The sequence below is a fragment of the Sarcophilus harrisii genome, chromosome 6, assembly GCF_902635505.1.
Source record: "Sarcophilus harrisii chromosome 6, mSarHar1.11, whole genome shotgun sequence".
Classification (NCBI taxonomy): domain Eukaryota; kingdom Metazoa; phylum Chordata; class Mammalia; order Dasyuromorphia; family Dasyuridae; genus Sarcophilus; species Sarcophilus harrisii.
Window position 1 is genome coordinate 186646650 of NC_045431.1, and position 17787 is coordinate 186664436.

The window sequence follows — 17787 nt, forward strand, 5'->3', positions numbered from 1 at the left end:
AGGTCCATTTTAATTTTCAGGCTTTTAATTTTTCAGAAAGGTTTCTCCATTATCTCTTTTAACCTATCAATTCTCCTTGGTATTTTTTCCTCTCTATTTATTCGATTTCATATCTACTGTTTCATTTTCTTCCAGTTATTCTTATCCTTGAGGCCAGGACACATTATTTTTTCTCTTTTAAGTTTACTTGGTTTTGTTGTAGGGTTATTCTCCACTTTGGAGTTTACTTTCTGTGTTTTTCAATCTAAGGCATTTCATTATAATATTTATTCCATGAGTTGCCTGGTTTGCTCATCTTAACAGTCTCTAATAATTTGGGAAAGGAAAAGGAGATTGTGCAAACATCAAGATCTTTTCTTGTGATTATTGAATGCATGGTTGTCAGGCCTGAGTCCTGAGCGTTGGTCAAGAATACTGCACTCAGGACCTTGAGTTGTTCCCACACTGGGCCCTTCTTTCTCACCAAATGACTTAGGAACAGCTCAGCCCTAATATCGGGTTCTGGTTAGGTCTTTATTATCCCAAGGTAATAAAGTGCCTTCCCTTACATTGAGTTGCTATTATGGGGGTATTGAATCAGTCTGGGATAATCTTTCCCAAGAGCCCCTCTTTGGGTATTTTTGCAAAACTGAATTCCACTTGGAGTCTTCCTTCTTCTCCACACTTTTTACTTATTCCAGTTTGTACCTTAGGTGGAATAATCGACAAAAGATTTTCCTTATTTCTTTTTAACTGGTACATTCAAAAATTTCTGTGGGCTGGTTTGTGGGATCCAAATTCCTCTGGTTCCTAGCATATCACCATCCTATCACCTTTTATAATTGATCTGTCAATTGATTTCTATTCTGCTACTTTAATGAAATGTTTATTCATTTTGATTTCTTTCTCCAATAATTCTCTGGAATTTTCCAAATAAGTCTAGTAACAATTCAAATAATATAAAACAAATATCTTTAATTTTGCTCTGTTGCCTTATTACTAATTGTCAGAGTTTCTAGGATATATTAAACAGTAGTCAGGAGAGAGTTCATTCTAGTATTTACCAAATATTTACTGGAAAAAAATTTAATTGTTTCATTATTTAACATATACAACAAATAGAATCTTTTATTAATTCTGTCAAAGCCTTCCCTCTAGTGAACATTTCTTTCTCTGGTAAGAAAGTTCTTAAATTTTAAACATACTTTTGACCATGTCAGATAAGTGTATTTCCATCCTTATGCTCCCAAGGGATAAACTTAAATAAGTATAATATTTTATTAAAGATTTTTTAAAAATTAATTTTGGAAAATAAAAATGTAGAAATGGTTTTTGTTGTTTATATGACTATATTGATTACTTTCCATGGTTTAACCAGTGCTGAGAGACAAATCCTTTTTGATTTATACAAATAAGCAATTCTTTGGATATATGGCTACAATTCCCATGCTGAGATGTTATTTAAAAATTTTACATCAACATTCATTAGTGTGATTGGTCTACTGTTTATGTCAATGATTTATTCCTTTTGATTTGAGTATGAAGTGATATTTGTCTCCTAAAAGGATTTTGGTAGAATGTGTTTTCTTAGTATTATATGGTAAAAATGGAAATAGTCATTGAAATGGTTGTGGGTAAAATGTATTATTAATATGCTGTTAGTGGAATTGTGAATTAGTCTACATCTGAGAAAATAAGGTAGGACTGTGTTAGAAAAGCCACTAAAATATTTATACTCATGATCCAAAGACATCACAACTGGGCATATGTAACAAAAAAACAAAAACAAAAACAAAAAACCAAAAAGGTCCTATATGTAAAAATAAGTATAGAAGGGGCAGCTAGGTGGCACAATAGATAGAGCACCAGCCCTGATGTCAGGAGGATCTGAGTTCAAATCCAGAAGATACTTAACACTTCCTATTTGTGCAACCCCAGAAAAGTCACTTAATCCCAATTGCCTCAGCAAACAACAACAACAATAACAACAAACAACAAAAACAAAAAATATGTATAGAACATTTTGTGGTAACAAGGAGCTATAAAGAAACACTGATAATGAAAGACAGTCTGGGGTAAGGAAAAAGTCTGAAGGGAAAAAAAAAAAAACAAAGTTAGTAAGGTACAAATTATTACATACCTGTCAAAGAGTAAGGAGGTAGGGAAAACTAATGTTACAACTGCAGTTGAGAATGGAAGGATGAGTTTGGTAGAATAACAATTAAATTCTATTTTGGGATATGTTGAGTTTAAGAAGTATTTATGTCATCTAGTTTGAAATATTTAATAGGAAACTGGTGAGGCAAGAATGAAGTTCAGCAGAAACACTAGGGTAGGATTTTATACAGTGTTTTATATAGTGCTTTAAGGTTCACAAAATTGCTTTACAAATATTCTCTCATTGGATTCTCATAATCCTTTAAGGAAGATGCAATTTTTATCTCCACCTGATGCATTATGAATCAATATATATTAAGGACCTATCATATTACAGGTGCTATGCTAAGAGTTAGGGATACAAAGAGGCAAAAGAGTCTTGCCATCAAGGAATTCACAATCTAATGAGTAAACAATATGTAAACAAATACACAAAAATAAGCAAAATACAGAATAGCAGAAGGAAGACATCAGAATTAAGAAGGGCTGGGGAAAGGTTCCTGTGGAAGGTAGGATTTTAATTGCCACTAAAAAGAAGCCAGAGAGATCAGTAGTCAGAGCAGAGGGAGAAGAACATTCTTTGTGTGGGGGACAGCCAGAGAAAATGTCTGAAGTTGAGAGATGAATTAAGTATCTTGTTATTGGAACAGCTTGAAGGCCAGTGTCACTGGATGGATAAATTCATATTAGAGAGTAAGATGTGAGAAAGACAGAAAAGTAGGTGTGGGCTAGATTATGAAGGGTTCTGAAAGCCAAAGCAAGCATTTTGTATTAGTTCTTGGGAACAACAGGAAGCCACTGAAGTTTATTGAGAAGAGGGTGACAAGATTAGACATGCATTTTAGGAAAAGCACTTTAGCGGCAGACTGGAGAGAGACTTGAGGTTAACAGGCCCATCAATCTCTGATATAGGCAGATTAAGCATCTTATTCAGGTCCATATAGTTACTAAGTGTCAAGCTGCATTTGAACCCAGATGTTCCTGATACCAAGCTCAGTACCCTATCCACTAGCTGAATGATCTTAGGCAAATGTACCATTCTTACTCTTTCCCTCATTCTGTTTCAGCATTGTTTCCCACTGGGGGAAAAACAGTAGTTATACACTTCTGCAAAATAAAAGAAGCTTCTAATTTTTACTCAAATATCACAGGTAAAATATTCAAGTAAAGAAAAAGATTCTTAACTATCTTGCAAGTGATTTAGATGACAACCATCATTTCTTGCTTGTTTTTGTTTCTGAAGAGTAAATCAAAGGTGAAGATAAAGACAGACAATTCTTTGTGATCAAAAAAGGTGACTACAATGTCACCCTTCCCAGTTAGGCCTTTCCTGATCCTTTTCACTCCTATCCCCAGCCTATGCTCTTTTTCCTGAAATTACTTTCCATATGCCCATCTTGTGTCCGTGTCACCATCCAGTGGGGTATAAAGCTACTTAAAAAGCAGGAACTATTAACTTTTTTTTTTGTTTGTATACCTAGAACATTGCAATTTCTTAATGTTTACTTGCTGAACTGAATAAAGACTTGACACAATAATTTTTTTTCAGGAATGGAAGGGTTAGGAATGGTCGGTTAGGATGACTAATTAGCCAAGTAGTGAGAAAGGACACAGAGTGCACATTTATATTATTATTTTGGACAAGATTTGAGGAATACGCCTTGAATGGTAGTTAGGTGAATTCAGAATGATTTGACTGAAATAGAAATAAATGACATGGAACTGTCTAATGGAAAGTCCTAAGGATTTATCCTTTACTCTGTGAGACAATAAGGGACAAAAAAATGCAAGTATGAAGGAAACAATTATGTGAGTTAACAAAATGTAGAATGGACTGTCTTAGTGGGTTCTCTTTTATTAGATATTCTCAAGCAAACCTTCAAGATAATCCTATGTTAATAAATTAAAATTGTAAATTATTCTTATTCTACTAGTCAGCTATAGATGAGTCTCTGAGGTACCAACTTAGACCTGTGATATGATGGTACTTTAGGACTTGGATTTTACATAGAGTTACAAAGATTGAATGACCAAACAAAAAATAATTAAAATCTTATAATACAAAATAAGAAATTTATACCTTAAAGTTTCATTTAAGTTTCTCTTTAAAATCCAGAATTAAAACTAAAAAGGGGGATTTTCAGCTCAAAGTTTCTCTAACAATTAACGATGCTTCTTCCAAACCCAAGTGTCTGGTACCTGCACTCCACCTTCAAACTTGCTCCCCTCTCCCCACAAATAGCAGGCAATATTTTTAGGAATATAGCAGCATGGCTGCTAGTATCAAGATAGAGTTTCACTAAAAGTTATCAACTAAATTTTTTTAAAATAAAAAAAGTAATCAACTCAATCATATCAAAAAAATAAGCTTGAAGAAAGTGAAAGAAGGACCAAATCAATGCTATGTCAAAAATTAATTGTTTTTCTTTCTCCAGTGCCTAGAAAGGGTAATGCATTCAGTGGAACATGAGTTAAAAAGTCCTAATTACTGATTCCAGTCAATTCACCCTAATAGGGGGAAGAAAAAAAAGGAGAGGGAAGGTCTGGTTCTCTTTATTTGAAGGACTCAATGCATTTCCCAGCATTAACTCATAAGAGGCCTGGAAAAAAAAAAAACTAGTTGAAGAGTTATATGAACAGGTTTCCTCTATGACAGAAAGGACTACCATAGAATAGCACAGTTAACTTCAACCTCCCACCTAATCTCTCCTTGCAGACATCAAAATACTATTTTTCAAAAATTTATCTCATGGAGATGGTCTTTATGAATTGAGTTCAAATTCTCTCTCAAAGGGCTAGGAATAACACTAATAACATTTATAGGTTTAACTTAAAAAAGAAAAATGGAAGAAAAGTACAAGACACAAAGACTTAGGAAAATAATAGGTGGACAAGGGAAAAAATGAGAATACAAACTATCTCTGAATGCAAAACTCACAAATGGAGACAATATGAAATCAATCTCTTTTCAGATAAAAATAATGACCAAATACTGAGAGACATTAAAGAAAGACAATGATGAAGCTGAAGTTCTGAAAGGTGGTAAATTAAGACTGACTTCTATCCTTTCTTAGAATCATAGCATTGTAAAATAGTAGCCATCTAAATCAAATCCTGTCATTTCAATGATCAGAATACTGAAATTCAAAGACATTAAGTACACTGTAGAATATCATCAAAAAAGATGAGAAGTGAAAGAAGACCTGGGTTCTTATTGGCAGCACACTACCAGAGGTCAAGCTTCTTATAACTACATTCAGCAGCCTCTCTGACACAACCATCTATATTTTTCAAGCATGAGCAAAAAAAGCCTAGCATCATGTACTGTTCCCATTTTCCCTCATTTTTTTTTTTACCTTATCCTCACTTTATTTTTTTGTTTGCTCATTCTATTCATTTCTTAAAGAGTTTAAAAGGGTTCAGAGGATTTAGAGTTCAAAGGGAACTTAAAAATAATTGAATTCAGCCCCTTCATTTTATGGATGCAAGAACTGAGTGCAGCCAAATGACTTGCCCAAGGTCCTACCAAAGAGGAATCTACTCTGTTTTCACCCTGCCTACTTCCTCTGGGCCTTTGTACATGCACAAAATGGATTCACCTTTATAGCCTCATGTCTACAGGATGAAGAACCTCCTTTGCCAAAGGCCCAACTCAGAAGCCACTCCTTCTCTGAAACATTCTTCTCTGAACCTTCCCTAGATGGAAAACTACCTTATCTTAAAACTTTTCAAAGTATTTTGTCAGTTGTTTTCACAGATTCATAGATTTAGAGCTGAAAGGGACCATAGGAGATCATCCAGTCCACGATTTTCGTTTTAGAAATGAGAAAACTGGGCCCAACAAAATGAAGTTACTTGCTTAAGGTAATGCAAATTAAAAGCAACAGTCAAGATTACTAATATGTTCTTCAATTCTAAATCCAAAGTGTTTTTCTGTGCTCTAGGCACTGCATATCATGTTAATTCTATTCTTCCTTTCTTCGTGATTACTTTTACCTATGTCATTCAATTAGATTTCAACTTCCAAGTTGAACTTTTGTCATAACTATTTTTGTGTGCTTGGCATTTATTCACTATTACCTGAAGTGTTTGCAGAACTATAAAATATTTTTGTTCTAATAATTCAATTTGTGATCTTATTACTTTTTAATGCTTCTCATACTTTTTCCCTGCTTGCATAATAATTATGATTCTTCAGCTCACTGAACCAAATATAATAGTAATTTACTTTCTTGGACAACTTATCATGTAGAACAGATACACACAAAAAGGCAAGAAAACATCTGGGAATATTTATTTTCAAACATACTCCAGAATATTCTTTATTCACCCAGGAACACTCACCATAAGAGATTGTTCCAAGGTAGCATGCCTCTCTTCTTTCTCAACTGTTCTTCGACAGTCTGGACATACCCAAAGTGGAAGATGCAGCATACTATTTGCTTTAGGAGATGTAGAAAGTGCCATTTTGCTAGAATTTTTAATCCCACTCTCTGAAAGTGAGGAATCTTTCCGCTCACTTCTACAAAGAAGACAATGCTCTCCAGTTGTATATGGTGCTCTCTGACCCAAGCCAAAAGTAAATGGAGTCTGAAACAGATTAAAAACGTTTACGTTTTCAACATATTATAACAACAAGTTCAATTTTTACCATAAATTGACATTTTTTCACTGTGCCACTAAGATATTCAGAAGGAATAAAAAGTCTATGCAAATATTTCCTAATATCTGAGCTGACATGTAATATAATAATAATAATAAATTAATGTTCTAGAGCCTCACAATATGTCAAGTCAGATAAGCCAGTCATAATAAACACCTTATTCAGGTAGGCACTGGAAAGTTATTCAATTTCTTTAACCTGTCTAGAAATCATTGTGCTATTATTCTTTGCTGGCAGCAAACACTATAACGAGAGTTAACATGGAGAAAAGCAAATCTGCTATTTAACAACTCAGGGCTGCCTCTCCTTTCGTGAATATGTTCCCCCCTTTAAGATTTCTATTCTCAAACTGTTCTCAGTCAACTAAATTATACTCCCTTAGCTATCCAATGGGAACCAGTCACCATTCCGTATTTCTTTTGGCTGCCCCAAAGCCCCAATGCTTTACAAGGAACTGCAACTCAGACTGACTTCAGAGGAATCAAGGCCACTTGGCTGAGCTACTTTTAGGTTTCCCATAAAGTCAAAGTACATAATCTATAAAAATGATTTCAAAACTTCCTTTTTAACACGGCTAAAGCTGTTATTTGTAACAGGAGTCAGAGATGATTAACAACACAAATCAGATGAAATAACGCAAAGAAGGAAATATGATTTGTGCTTAAAAAAAAAAAAGGAAAGCAACGTTGAATTAAATCAAAAGATGAATGCATACATAACACCCATTAATTAAAATATCACTTCTGACAATTTAACCCAGTTTGTCACCTGTAGATCTGCAATTTAAAGCCAAGAAAAGAAAAGGCTTTAAGACTCAATGAACTGAAGTACTTAACTTGTAATTTAAGTGCTGAGGCTAATATTAAGAAAAAGACAAATTATGTAAATCCTGTAAAATATGCCACTCATTCAAAGAACATTAAGTATATATAGATATATGTGCTGTGCCATAAAAAAGACAAGATAAAAAGAAATATTTGTCTTCAAGGAACTTGAACTTACAAATTAGTAGATATAAATGACAACAAATATAGGAAAGAAAGAAAGAAGAAATGAAAGCAAGAGGACCAGGTGTGAAAGTTGTCAACATAACTGATGTTTACTAGTTGTATGATCTAGAATAAGTCACATAAATTCTTTATGCCTCTTCTCTTATGAGTTAAATGGGAGCAAGTACTTATATTATTTATCTTATAAGGCGGTTCTTTGTAAAATCTTCAATATTTGTAAAAAACCTTTTACAGAAATGTGAGCTATTATCTATCATCTCATTTTCCATCTTAGACTATATTAATACACACACACGCATGCATACATACTTTTTTGTAGTAGCAAAGAACTGGAAACAAAATAGGTGCCTATCAATAGAGAAATGACTAACATTCAGGCAAGTGAACATAATGGAATATATGACATAAGAAATATAAAATATGGTGAATGAAGGATGAAAAAACTTATTTGAGCTAATATAAAGTAAAATAAGAACCAGAAAAATATAGTGAATGAGTATAACTATGAAATGATGGCATCCTCTATTACTCTCTAACTTAGCCCTCATATCTAAATTGACAAATCTTGCAATTACCTTTCTCCATAATCTCCCATTGATCCCCTTCTCTCCATTTACAGCACCACCACACTAGTTCAAGCCCTATTTATCTCTTGCCTGGATTAGTACAATAGCTTCACCTCTCAAATTCAAGTCCCTCCTTACTCCAATCCATCTTCCACACAAAATTTCCAAGGAAATTTTCCTAAAGAGTTAAGTTATGTTCTATGGCTTCCCCTCACCTCCAGGATCAAGTTCAAAGGCTTTTGATTGACATTTAAAACTTTATAACCTAGTACCCTCCCTCTTTTTCCATCTTCTTATATGGCACTCCTCTTCTTCACATACTCATTTGCCAATTTTTAAAAATGACATTATACCCTCTGTCTCTGAATCTTGGCACAGGCTATTTACCCCATATCTGGAATGCTTTTCCTCTCAAGTTCTTACAACAATTTCAGGGTTTCTTTAAGATTTAGCTCCATAATCTGTATTTATCTGATTTCTTTATGACAGCATGTATGGTATTTAGAATGTAAATTCCTGGAGAGCAGAGACTGTTTTTTTCTATTTCTTTGTATCCTCAATAATTATTGTTTGTTGGAAAAATAATAATATTTATATAACAATATAAAATAATAATAATAAAGATAGAATGATGCAAACTTATATATAATGATGAGCTTTGTTCCAAAGAAGAAGAATTATGACAAGGCAAAATGTGGTAGAATATAACATACAATGTTAAGTTTTCAATGTTAGTTTTGCTGAGCTGTTTTTTTTCTCTTCCCCTCAAAATTTATTTGTTATAATGGAAAACTGGGAAGGGGAAAAAGATGTAGTAGTAAACATGTTTTCAGTGTAGCTCACAGAAGGAGATAGAGAAAGTGCCATGGTAAGGCTGGATCACTTCCTGGTGCCTGCCACTTTCTGCATTACATTCCCTTAGCCTTTAATATAGCCAGTCTAGGACTCAGTCCAATATTAGTGTTCCACATACTCCCGCCCAGTTATCACAGCCAAATCATTGTATATAAAAAGCACTGAATAAATTTTTTCATTCATTCATTAATGAAAATATACTTTAATAAGCTATCACAATCTCTCTTTTTTAATTAAAAAAAAAAAAAGAACCCTCATTTGATCTAACTGCTCTTATTTGCTATTATCCTGATTCTCTCATCATACAGCAAAGGTGAAAAACCATATATTCTTTGTTTAATAACTGAAAGAGATGTAGCAAAAGATCTGTTTATCTTATGGTTAAATTTGCCATGGTCTGAAAAAGGGTGCATAATAACAAGCATTACAATTTTACAGTCTATTCTTTTCCTTAATTCAATCAATTTTTCTGTTAGAATTATTTAACATATATACATTAAATACTGATATTATTTCACTACCTATGGTGCCTCTAAGTACGATACAACTTCCTTGTTTATCTCTTTTAACTATATCTACTTTTAATGTTGCCTTTTCTGAGATCATGACTGTTATTCCTACTTTTTCAAGCTCATCTAGGAAAAATTATTTTTAAATAAATATAAATCCTTAACTTTCAAATTTATTTCTTGAAAAAATATATTGCTTTCTAACCTTAACCCACTGTTTTATCTTCTCATTTTATGTATGAGTTCTTTCCATAAATGTTCAGAGGATTTCTTCTGTTTCCTTTGAACTTATCTTTTCTCTTCTCTGACCCCCTCTCTGTATTCTCCCATTGCAGAGAAGATGGTAAAATATAAAGAAGATAATCAATACTAGATATATGTAATAGAAGAGATCTGCTTCTTCACTTTCTCTTCTCTCTTCCACTTCCACCAATTATTAGAGTTCTTTTTCTTTATTTCTAATTCTCCCTTCATAATTCACATTACAAAGCTAATTTTCCCCATGGGACTATTTCCTATGTGATTCTATCTATTAAGTCTTATTCTCTCCTTATTGTGTGTGAACTCACATTAGATTCTGCATGTTTGTAAAATTCTCTTTTCTCGTTAAAATAAAATGTGGTTCATGATACCTGTTCTCTATATTCTTTCTATTTTTGTATACACTGGTAATGTAACTCAAATGTAAGAAAAATTCCCTTTGCTTTTTTTGTTTTTAATAGTCCTTTGCCCACATTTCCCCCCTCTCCAAATATTATAAAAATACCACCCAGTCCACCTGTTTTATTTAATTCTTTCTGTGACTCTGGAAAATCATCAGGATCCTATTCTATTATTGTGCTATAAGAAATGACTAGCAGGATGATTTCCAAGAAAACCTGGGAAGACTTATATGAACTGATGCTAAGTAAAAAGAACAAGAACATTGTATATACAGTAACAATATTTTAAGGATGATCAATTATTTAAGATTTTGCTACTCTGGTCCAAATAATGATTAAAGATAATTCCAGAGAATCTATGATTAAAAAAAAAGTCTTTCACCTCCAAAGAGAGAACTCATAGACTAAGTCAGATTAAAGCAACTTCTTTCACTTCATGTTTCTTGATTGTATTTGCTTGTGGGTTTTGGGGGGCGAGGAAGGGTTGAAAGGTAGGTAATACAGCTAATATGGAAATAAACTTAAAAAAAAAAAAGAAAAAAAATCATTAGGATTCTGAAGGAATCCTTGTCCTTTAACTATTAGAATGTGAACACTTAACATTACTTATCCCCTTCCTACTACTCAAATGTATTTGCTTTTTTTAGATTTCTGTTAGAATGTTGTCATTTCTAAATATCTACTCAGTTTTGGTATTTTAATACAGAATCTTTAACAACCTATTATTCCATGAAAGATCTATTCCTCACTCTTTCCTCTACCATAATTATATTTGGTTATGGAAGCCAAGTTATTTTTGGTCACAATCCTTTATCTTTTGAAATGGCACCTTTACAGCAAGAACTGCCAAGAATTATGTGTCCTGACTGATTCTTAACTATTAAACTCTTTCTGGATATTTGCAGTACTTTTCCCCACTGCCTTGCAATGTCTGAATTTTGGGTATGACATCACTGGGGATTTCTTTCAGTAAGTGATTGATGGATTGCTTCTATTTTCACTAGGCCCACTAGTTCGTTGTCTGGGTATTCTTTTGAATACAGTTTTTGAAATATGGCATATGGTGATAGGAAACTTGGTTATGGATTTCTAGAAGCCTGACTATTAAGTTATTTCTCCTTAATCTATTTTCTAGGTCGTTGTTTTGATAATGGTTAGCTTGTAGCTTTTTCTAATATGTTTTTCTGATCTTTAAATTTTATTCTAATAATTCATCAATGTCTCATTCTCCTTGGTCCAATCAAACTTTCAGAGAGTCCACTACTACCTTGGTGAGAGTTTCCATTTTCTACTTTATTCTCCTAATTCTTATCTACAGAGCATCCTACTTGATTGAGAAGATTCATACTCTCCAAATGGAACTCCCTTACTTCCCCTTCTTCCATTCCTCTAAACATCTCAGCCTTCCTTTATTCTTCTGTCCTTCAGACTGCAGAAGAAATGGTTGACAAATATCTTACTCCAAATAATCCTAGTAAATGTGCTCTTGATCCTATTTCCTCTGGCCTCCTCTAAGATCCTGCTATAGCAATCACCTCCTACTCTCTGATAATGTTTATCTTCAATCTCATTTTCTAAGTCTTTCCCACATAACAATATCTCCTCCCTGATTAGAATAAAAAGTAACAAAAAGCTTTTTTCTTTTATACTTTCTAATCCATCCAGGCATCATTCCATTTTTACTATTCTTCATTTATTAAAACTCTTTAGAAACTCATTGAATGTTTGGATTCCCCTTGAGGTCTGGCTTTTTCCTAACCATTACTCTAGGTCAAAAGTTACCAATAGCCTTCTTATCAGCAAATCTAGTAGCCTTTCTTCAGGCCTCTTTCTGCTTAATCTGTCCATAATGCATAATAAATAAGTTAACTATTGCTCACTAGATATTGTGTTCATTTTTTGTTTCAGAGGTACCATTCACTGAATTTTCCTATCTTTCTCAGCATTTTACCATTAACAGGAGTATGGCATTGTTGAAAATATTAAATTTATGGCAAGGAGACAAATTCTACTTCTATTTATGCCTTTAAGCCTAGGAAACTTATTTCAAACTCTTCTGAATTCTATTAAGAATGTATAGTACTAACATCACAAAATCTTATTAATTTCTAATTAAAAACAATTCAAAAGGAGGCCATATGTATGTAAATGTAGAAATAATGGGATCAAAGTCAGAAAGATCTAATTTCAAAACTTCTCTCAAAATACTTATAGTATGACCCTGGGAAACAACCTATTTCTTTCATCTTAATTTAAAACAAGGGGTTGATCCTCAGCAACGAGATCAACCAAATCATTTCTAATGGAGCAGTAATGAACTGAACTAGCTATACCCAGAAAAAGAACTCTGGGAGATGACTAAAAACCATTACATTGAATTCCCAATCCCTATATTTATGCACACCTGCATCTTTGATTTCCTTCACAAGCTAATTGTACAATAATTCAGAGTCTGATTCTTTTTGTACAGCAAAATAATGCTTTGGTCATGTATACTTATTGTGTATCTAAGTTATATTTTAATATATTTAACATCTACTGGTCATCCTGCCATTTAGGGGAGGGGGTGGGGGGGGGGTAAGAGGTGAAAAATTGGAACAAGAGGTTTGGCAATTGTTAATGCTGTAAAGTTACCCATGTATATATCCAGTAAATAAAAGGCTATTAAATAAAAAAAATAAAATAAAATAAAACAAGGGGTTGTTTAAAATTTATTTTATGTTCTGTTAGTTTTGGTGTTTAAACATATTCTTGTAGATAATCCTCCATTTCTTTTTTAATCATCAATTCTACTGGTAGAGAACTATGTATTATAGTTTCTAATAATTATTTTAGTTCTATTTTTAGTGATTTTACCTTGTTCATTTTAATAATTTCAGTTTTTCCTTCTTTTTGATCAAGTTAGCTAAGTTTATCCATTTTAAAAATTATATAATTTCTTCATCAAGCCTTTCTTTTTTCCATTGTGTTGATTAGAGAGATATGATTTTTTCCCAAAAAGACTGTTTTACCTGTATAATGATTATATCGTCTCATTGTTTTACATAGTTTTTATTTCTATAATTTGTTCTGTAAGCTATTATTTAATTACAATATTATTGCTAAGTCAAAGTTTAGGTCACCATCTTTTGCTTCTATTTCTAATAAAAATTACTAAATAATCCAGTAAGAGAAGGTCAGTAAATTCTGGTTTTTTCCCCCCATCTGTCTATAATTATTCTGTACCAGGATTTTTTTTTTTCGGTAAAGATATCATCTGGTACTGAGAAAATGGTATTCTTGAATGTTTCTATTAAGAAGATACCTTAAGATTTTTGTTCTTTGTTCAGTTCAGTATCATTCTTTTTATTTTTTTTTTTACATTTGTCTAATGTAGAAAGTAACACGAAAAGTTGTTTTAACTTTCATTTTATGAATTTAAATGTCATGCTAATATTTAGTATGTATGTATACATGTACATGTGTGTGTGTGTGTTTATTACCTCACGGTTAAATCTTTCTCTTCTGACTCCCCCTAAACTCTTATATTTTCTTTCAATGCACCCCCCCCAAGAAATTTTTGTCTTGTATTCACAGATCTTTTCTTCCTCTCTCTCTATAGTCCTGTTTCCCAATGTTATTGCTAACTACAAAAATCACCATTCTTTCATTATTCACCTAGAGACAATGTAGGAATGTATTACTCACTCCCCTCATTTGTTTTCCCATTCCCCATTCATGCAACTTCCCACTTGGAGGAACTGCCATTCCTGCAAGAAAGATATTGATTTAAATGAATCCAACAATTTTTAGAAAGTAAAATGACTAAAAAGTTAATAAGTTATGTATATCCTTTGACTCAGTAATGCAACTTCTAGTCCTCTACCCCAGGGATATGAAGAAAGATGAAAAAGACCCATATGCACAAAAGAATTTATCTCAATTCTTTATGAGATGCAAAGAAGTAGCAACTAAAGAGAAGCAGGGACATACTGAATAAAAGCTGAGTAAACTATACCATATGGATATAATACTACTGTAGCATAAGAAATGATGAAATAGACAGTTGCAGGAAACTGCTATGAACTTATACAGAATGAACAAAACCAGGAAAAAAAAATTATATAGTAACAACGACATAAAAATAAACAACTCTGAAATACTTAACTATGATCATTCACAATTCATTTGGAATCCACAATTCTGAAAGTGAGAAAACAAAGCATGCTACTCACCTTCTTGATATGGTCTCAGGGTCCAGAATGAAATTTACAATTTTTAAGGACATGGACAATGTGGGAGTTTTGCTTTATGTTATGTATATTTTTTTCAAAGATTTGGATTTTCTTTTCTTGGGGAAAGGGAGGAGAAAGCAATGTAGGGAGAGAAAATAAATGCTTGTTAACAAAAAAAAAAAAAGTATTTTTTTGATGACTGAATGGATCAGGGACTTAGTATACAGAATATTAACTCAACTCTTTTTCCTTTCTCTCTCCAGATTAGAAGAGTCCTCTTTAATCTTTAGCCCTTTGGTTACTTGTGTCCCTTCATGAACCTTCTCTGTTTTTTTCTCTTTTATCCCAGAGATTAATCTCTCTTTTTAAATAACAGGCTATAAACATGAGAAAATTTCATTGTTTATTCTTATTTGCTTTCCTTGTATTTCTCTTAGTTGGGTTGTTGGCAAATTCATTGATCTTTTTACATATACATCCATACTATCCAATGTTGTTAAAATTTTGTTAAAATTCCCCCCCTCCCCCCCACTGACTTTGAGGATAGGCTATTTTATGCTGTATACTGGACTCCTTTACTTCTTTCATGAATGTAATAACCCATTATTCAAATTGCTTTTCCTACTTATTTGTACATCTTCTTCCTGAATGTGCCAAGAAAGTGCTATTGAAACTGTCCAATTTAACCACCTTAAGTATTTGGAATTTGAATTATGTTTATAGGTTTGGATCCCCCCCCCCCACACACACACACACTTTAGAGAAAATCTGTGAATTCTTGTCTAAATTAAGAAATTTGGGGAAAATCTATTATGTTTTTCTTGAAGTACAGTTTTATTTATGTATGTAATGTGATATTTGTTATGGGATTCACTAGTAGTACAAGTTGATAAAAATAAACAAATCTCTCACTTGATCCTTAAATATCATCAGATATTACTGATATAAGGTAATATTCATATATTTTCCTTTTGATCTGTTATGGTTTTCTGGGAGATCTGTGATCCTTACCACCTCTGTGCCTTCTATCTATAAGATCATTAGCTCTGATCTCTCTAGAGGTCCTATTTTTTTTTTAACACTGTTGCTTTCTGCTTGTCTTCAGCCATATTGCCCTCCATTGAGAATTTTCATGTTCTAAATCTTAGTTTTTCTGAACCATTTTCTTTTTTCTTTTTCTTTCTTTTTTTTTTTTTGCTGAGGCAATTGAGTTAAGTGACTTGCCCAGGGTCACACAGCTAGGAAGTGTTAAGTGTCTGAGGCCAGATTTGAACTCGGGTCCTCCTGACTTCAGGGCTGGTGCTCTAACCACTGCGCCACATAGCTGCCCTCTGAGCTACTTCTTTTGAATTCTCCATCGTGTATTATTTTTTCGTGCTCTGTGATTTTTAATTCTGCATTAAAAGTTATGAGATTTGCTTGCATTTTTGTTCTTCTTCCCGGGTTATTTATACCTTCTGAATCCAATTCTCCCTGAGCAACAAGAGATCTGTTTGGTTCTGCACACATATATTGTTATCTAAAATCTACTGTAACCTATTTAACATGTATAGGACTGCTTGCCATCTGGGGGAGGGGGTGGAGGGAGGGAGGGGAAAAATCGGAACAGAAGTGAGTGCAAGGGATAATGTTGTAAAAAATTACCCTGGCATGGGCTCTGTCAATAAAAAGTTATTAAAAAAAAAAGTTATGAGATCTGCCCCAATTTCACCTCACTCTTAATTCTGAAATTTCTTCTATTGTCCCATGATTTCTAGAAATTTCTTAGTATTCTCTCTTTCACTCATTTGTTAGTAACACAAGTTCATTTTCCTTCATATTTATATAAAGTGTTTAAGTTTCTTTTGGAGGTTTTACTATGCTTCATTATCTATAGGATTACCTGTAGTATAAAATATAAAATCCCATGTGTGATTTTCCTACCACTTTGAACTTTCCAGTCTTCTTATATTTTTCTTAGCCCCAAGAATTTAGCAAAATAAGGACCCTAGCCTTGCTGCTACTTCTTCCACAAGTCTCCTGACTCTGGTCATTTTCAGCAGCTGTTCTATGTCTAGAATTCTCTCCTTCTTCATCTCTACCATCTGGCTTTCCTTTTAGTCCCAATTAAAATTTCACCTTTGAAAGAAGCCTGATCTCTAATCTTTGCTTTTATATAGTTGTTTATATACTGTTTTCTCCATTATACTGTGAGATTTATGAAAGCAGAGATCCCCAAAATATCTCCTCCTCCTTGTACAACAGCCAAAATGGATTATTTACTGCATATAAAAGTACCTTCTACTTTCTTACCTCTCTATCTACTATGCTGGGAATATCCTATCTTCATCATCTGTGTGTGAAGAAATCTTATTCTTTTCACATGAAGAATCTAATACAAAATCTTCCATGAAAGCTTTCCTAATAAAAGACAGTGCTCCTTCTTTCCTTTGATCTTGGACACCAGATTTACACATCTGCTGTGTATTCTATTTTGTATGATTGTTCATTTACTTTTTTTTTTTTTTACTTTACCTGTTATTTTAAGGGCAAAGATAATGTTCTGCATACATTAAACTGTTAAATGTTTTGTGGAAAAAGTAACACACTGTGTGTGTGTGTGTGTGTGTGTGTGTGTGTGAGAGAGAGAGAGAGAGAGAGAGAGAGAGAGAAAGAGAGAGAAAGAAGGAATAGCTATGTATTTCCAAGATCAACTTTTCCCCCACCCACGTTTAAATTTTGGAATAAATTTCAAATTCCATATCATACTGTTCATACCTGAGAAACACTTGGGAAATCTGAACCAACAGGGCCATCAGCAAATTGGGTACCATTTAATGAAACCTAGGAAAAATTAAAATATATGATTAAGACTATATCATGAAATAAAGTTGTCTACTTCTTCCATATTTCACTTGCTAAGAGATCAAGTTTAAACTTTTTTTTTTTCTGAGTCAACTAGGTTAAGTGACTTGCCCAGGGTCACAAAGCTAGGAAGTATTAAGTGTCTGAGACCAGATTTGAACTCAAGCCCTCCTGACTTCAGGGCTGGTGCTCTATCCACTGTACCACCTAGCTGCCCCTAAACTATTTTATATAATTTATATAATATGCTTTCCAGTAATGGAAAGAAAAATGGTAAAAGAATTTTTTCATATTATTACCCTCCTTTTTTTGATTGCATGTATCGCTC

General features: G+C 33.1%; 1 protein-coding gene across 6 annotated transcripts in view; it reads right to left on the reverse strand.

The window, feature by feature from the left end:
- Positions 1-17787, reverse strand: part of FAM193A (family with sequence similarity 193 member A) — a 194035-nt gene that overhangs the window by 84681 nt on the left and 91567 nt on the right. For 3 of the 6 annotated variants that reach the window (XM_031943757.1, XM_031943758.1, XM_031943756.1), the window contains exons 2-3: positions 17373-17438; positions 6481-6726 (exon numbers count right to left, since the gene is read on the reverse strand). In XM_031943757.1, the coding sequence (XP_031799617.1) occupies positions 6481-6726; positions 17373-17438 (312 nt within the window). Of the gene's footprint in view, positions 1-6480; positions 6727-10783; positions 12711-14088; positions 14151-17372; positions 17441-17787 lie in introns of those variants that run through there. The other 3 variants (XM_023506137.2, XM_031943760.1, XM_031943759.1) reach the window with 3 other exon arrangements.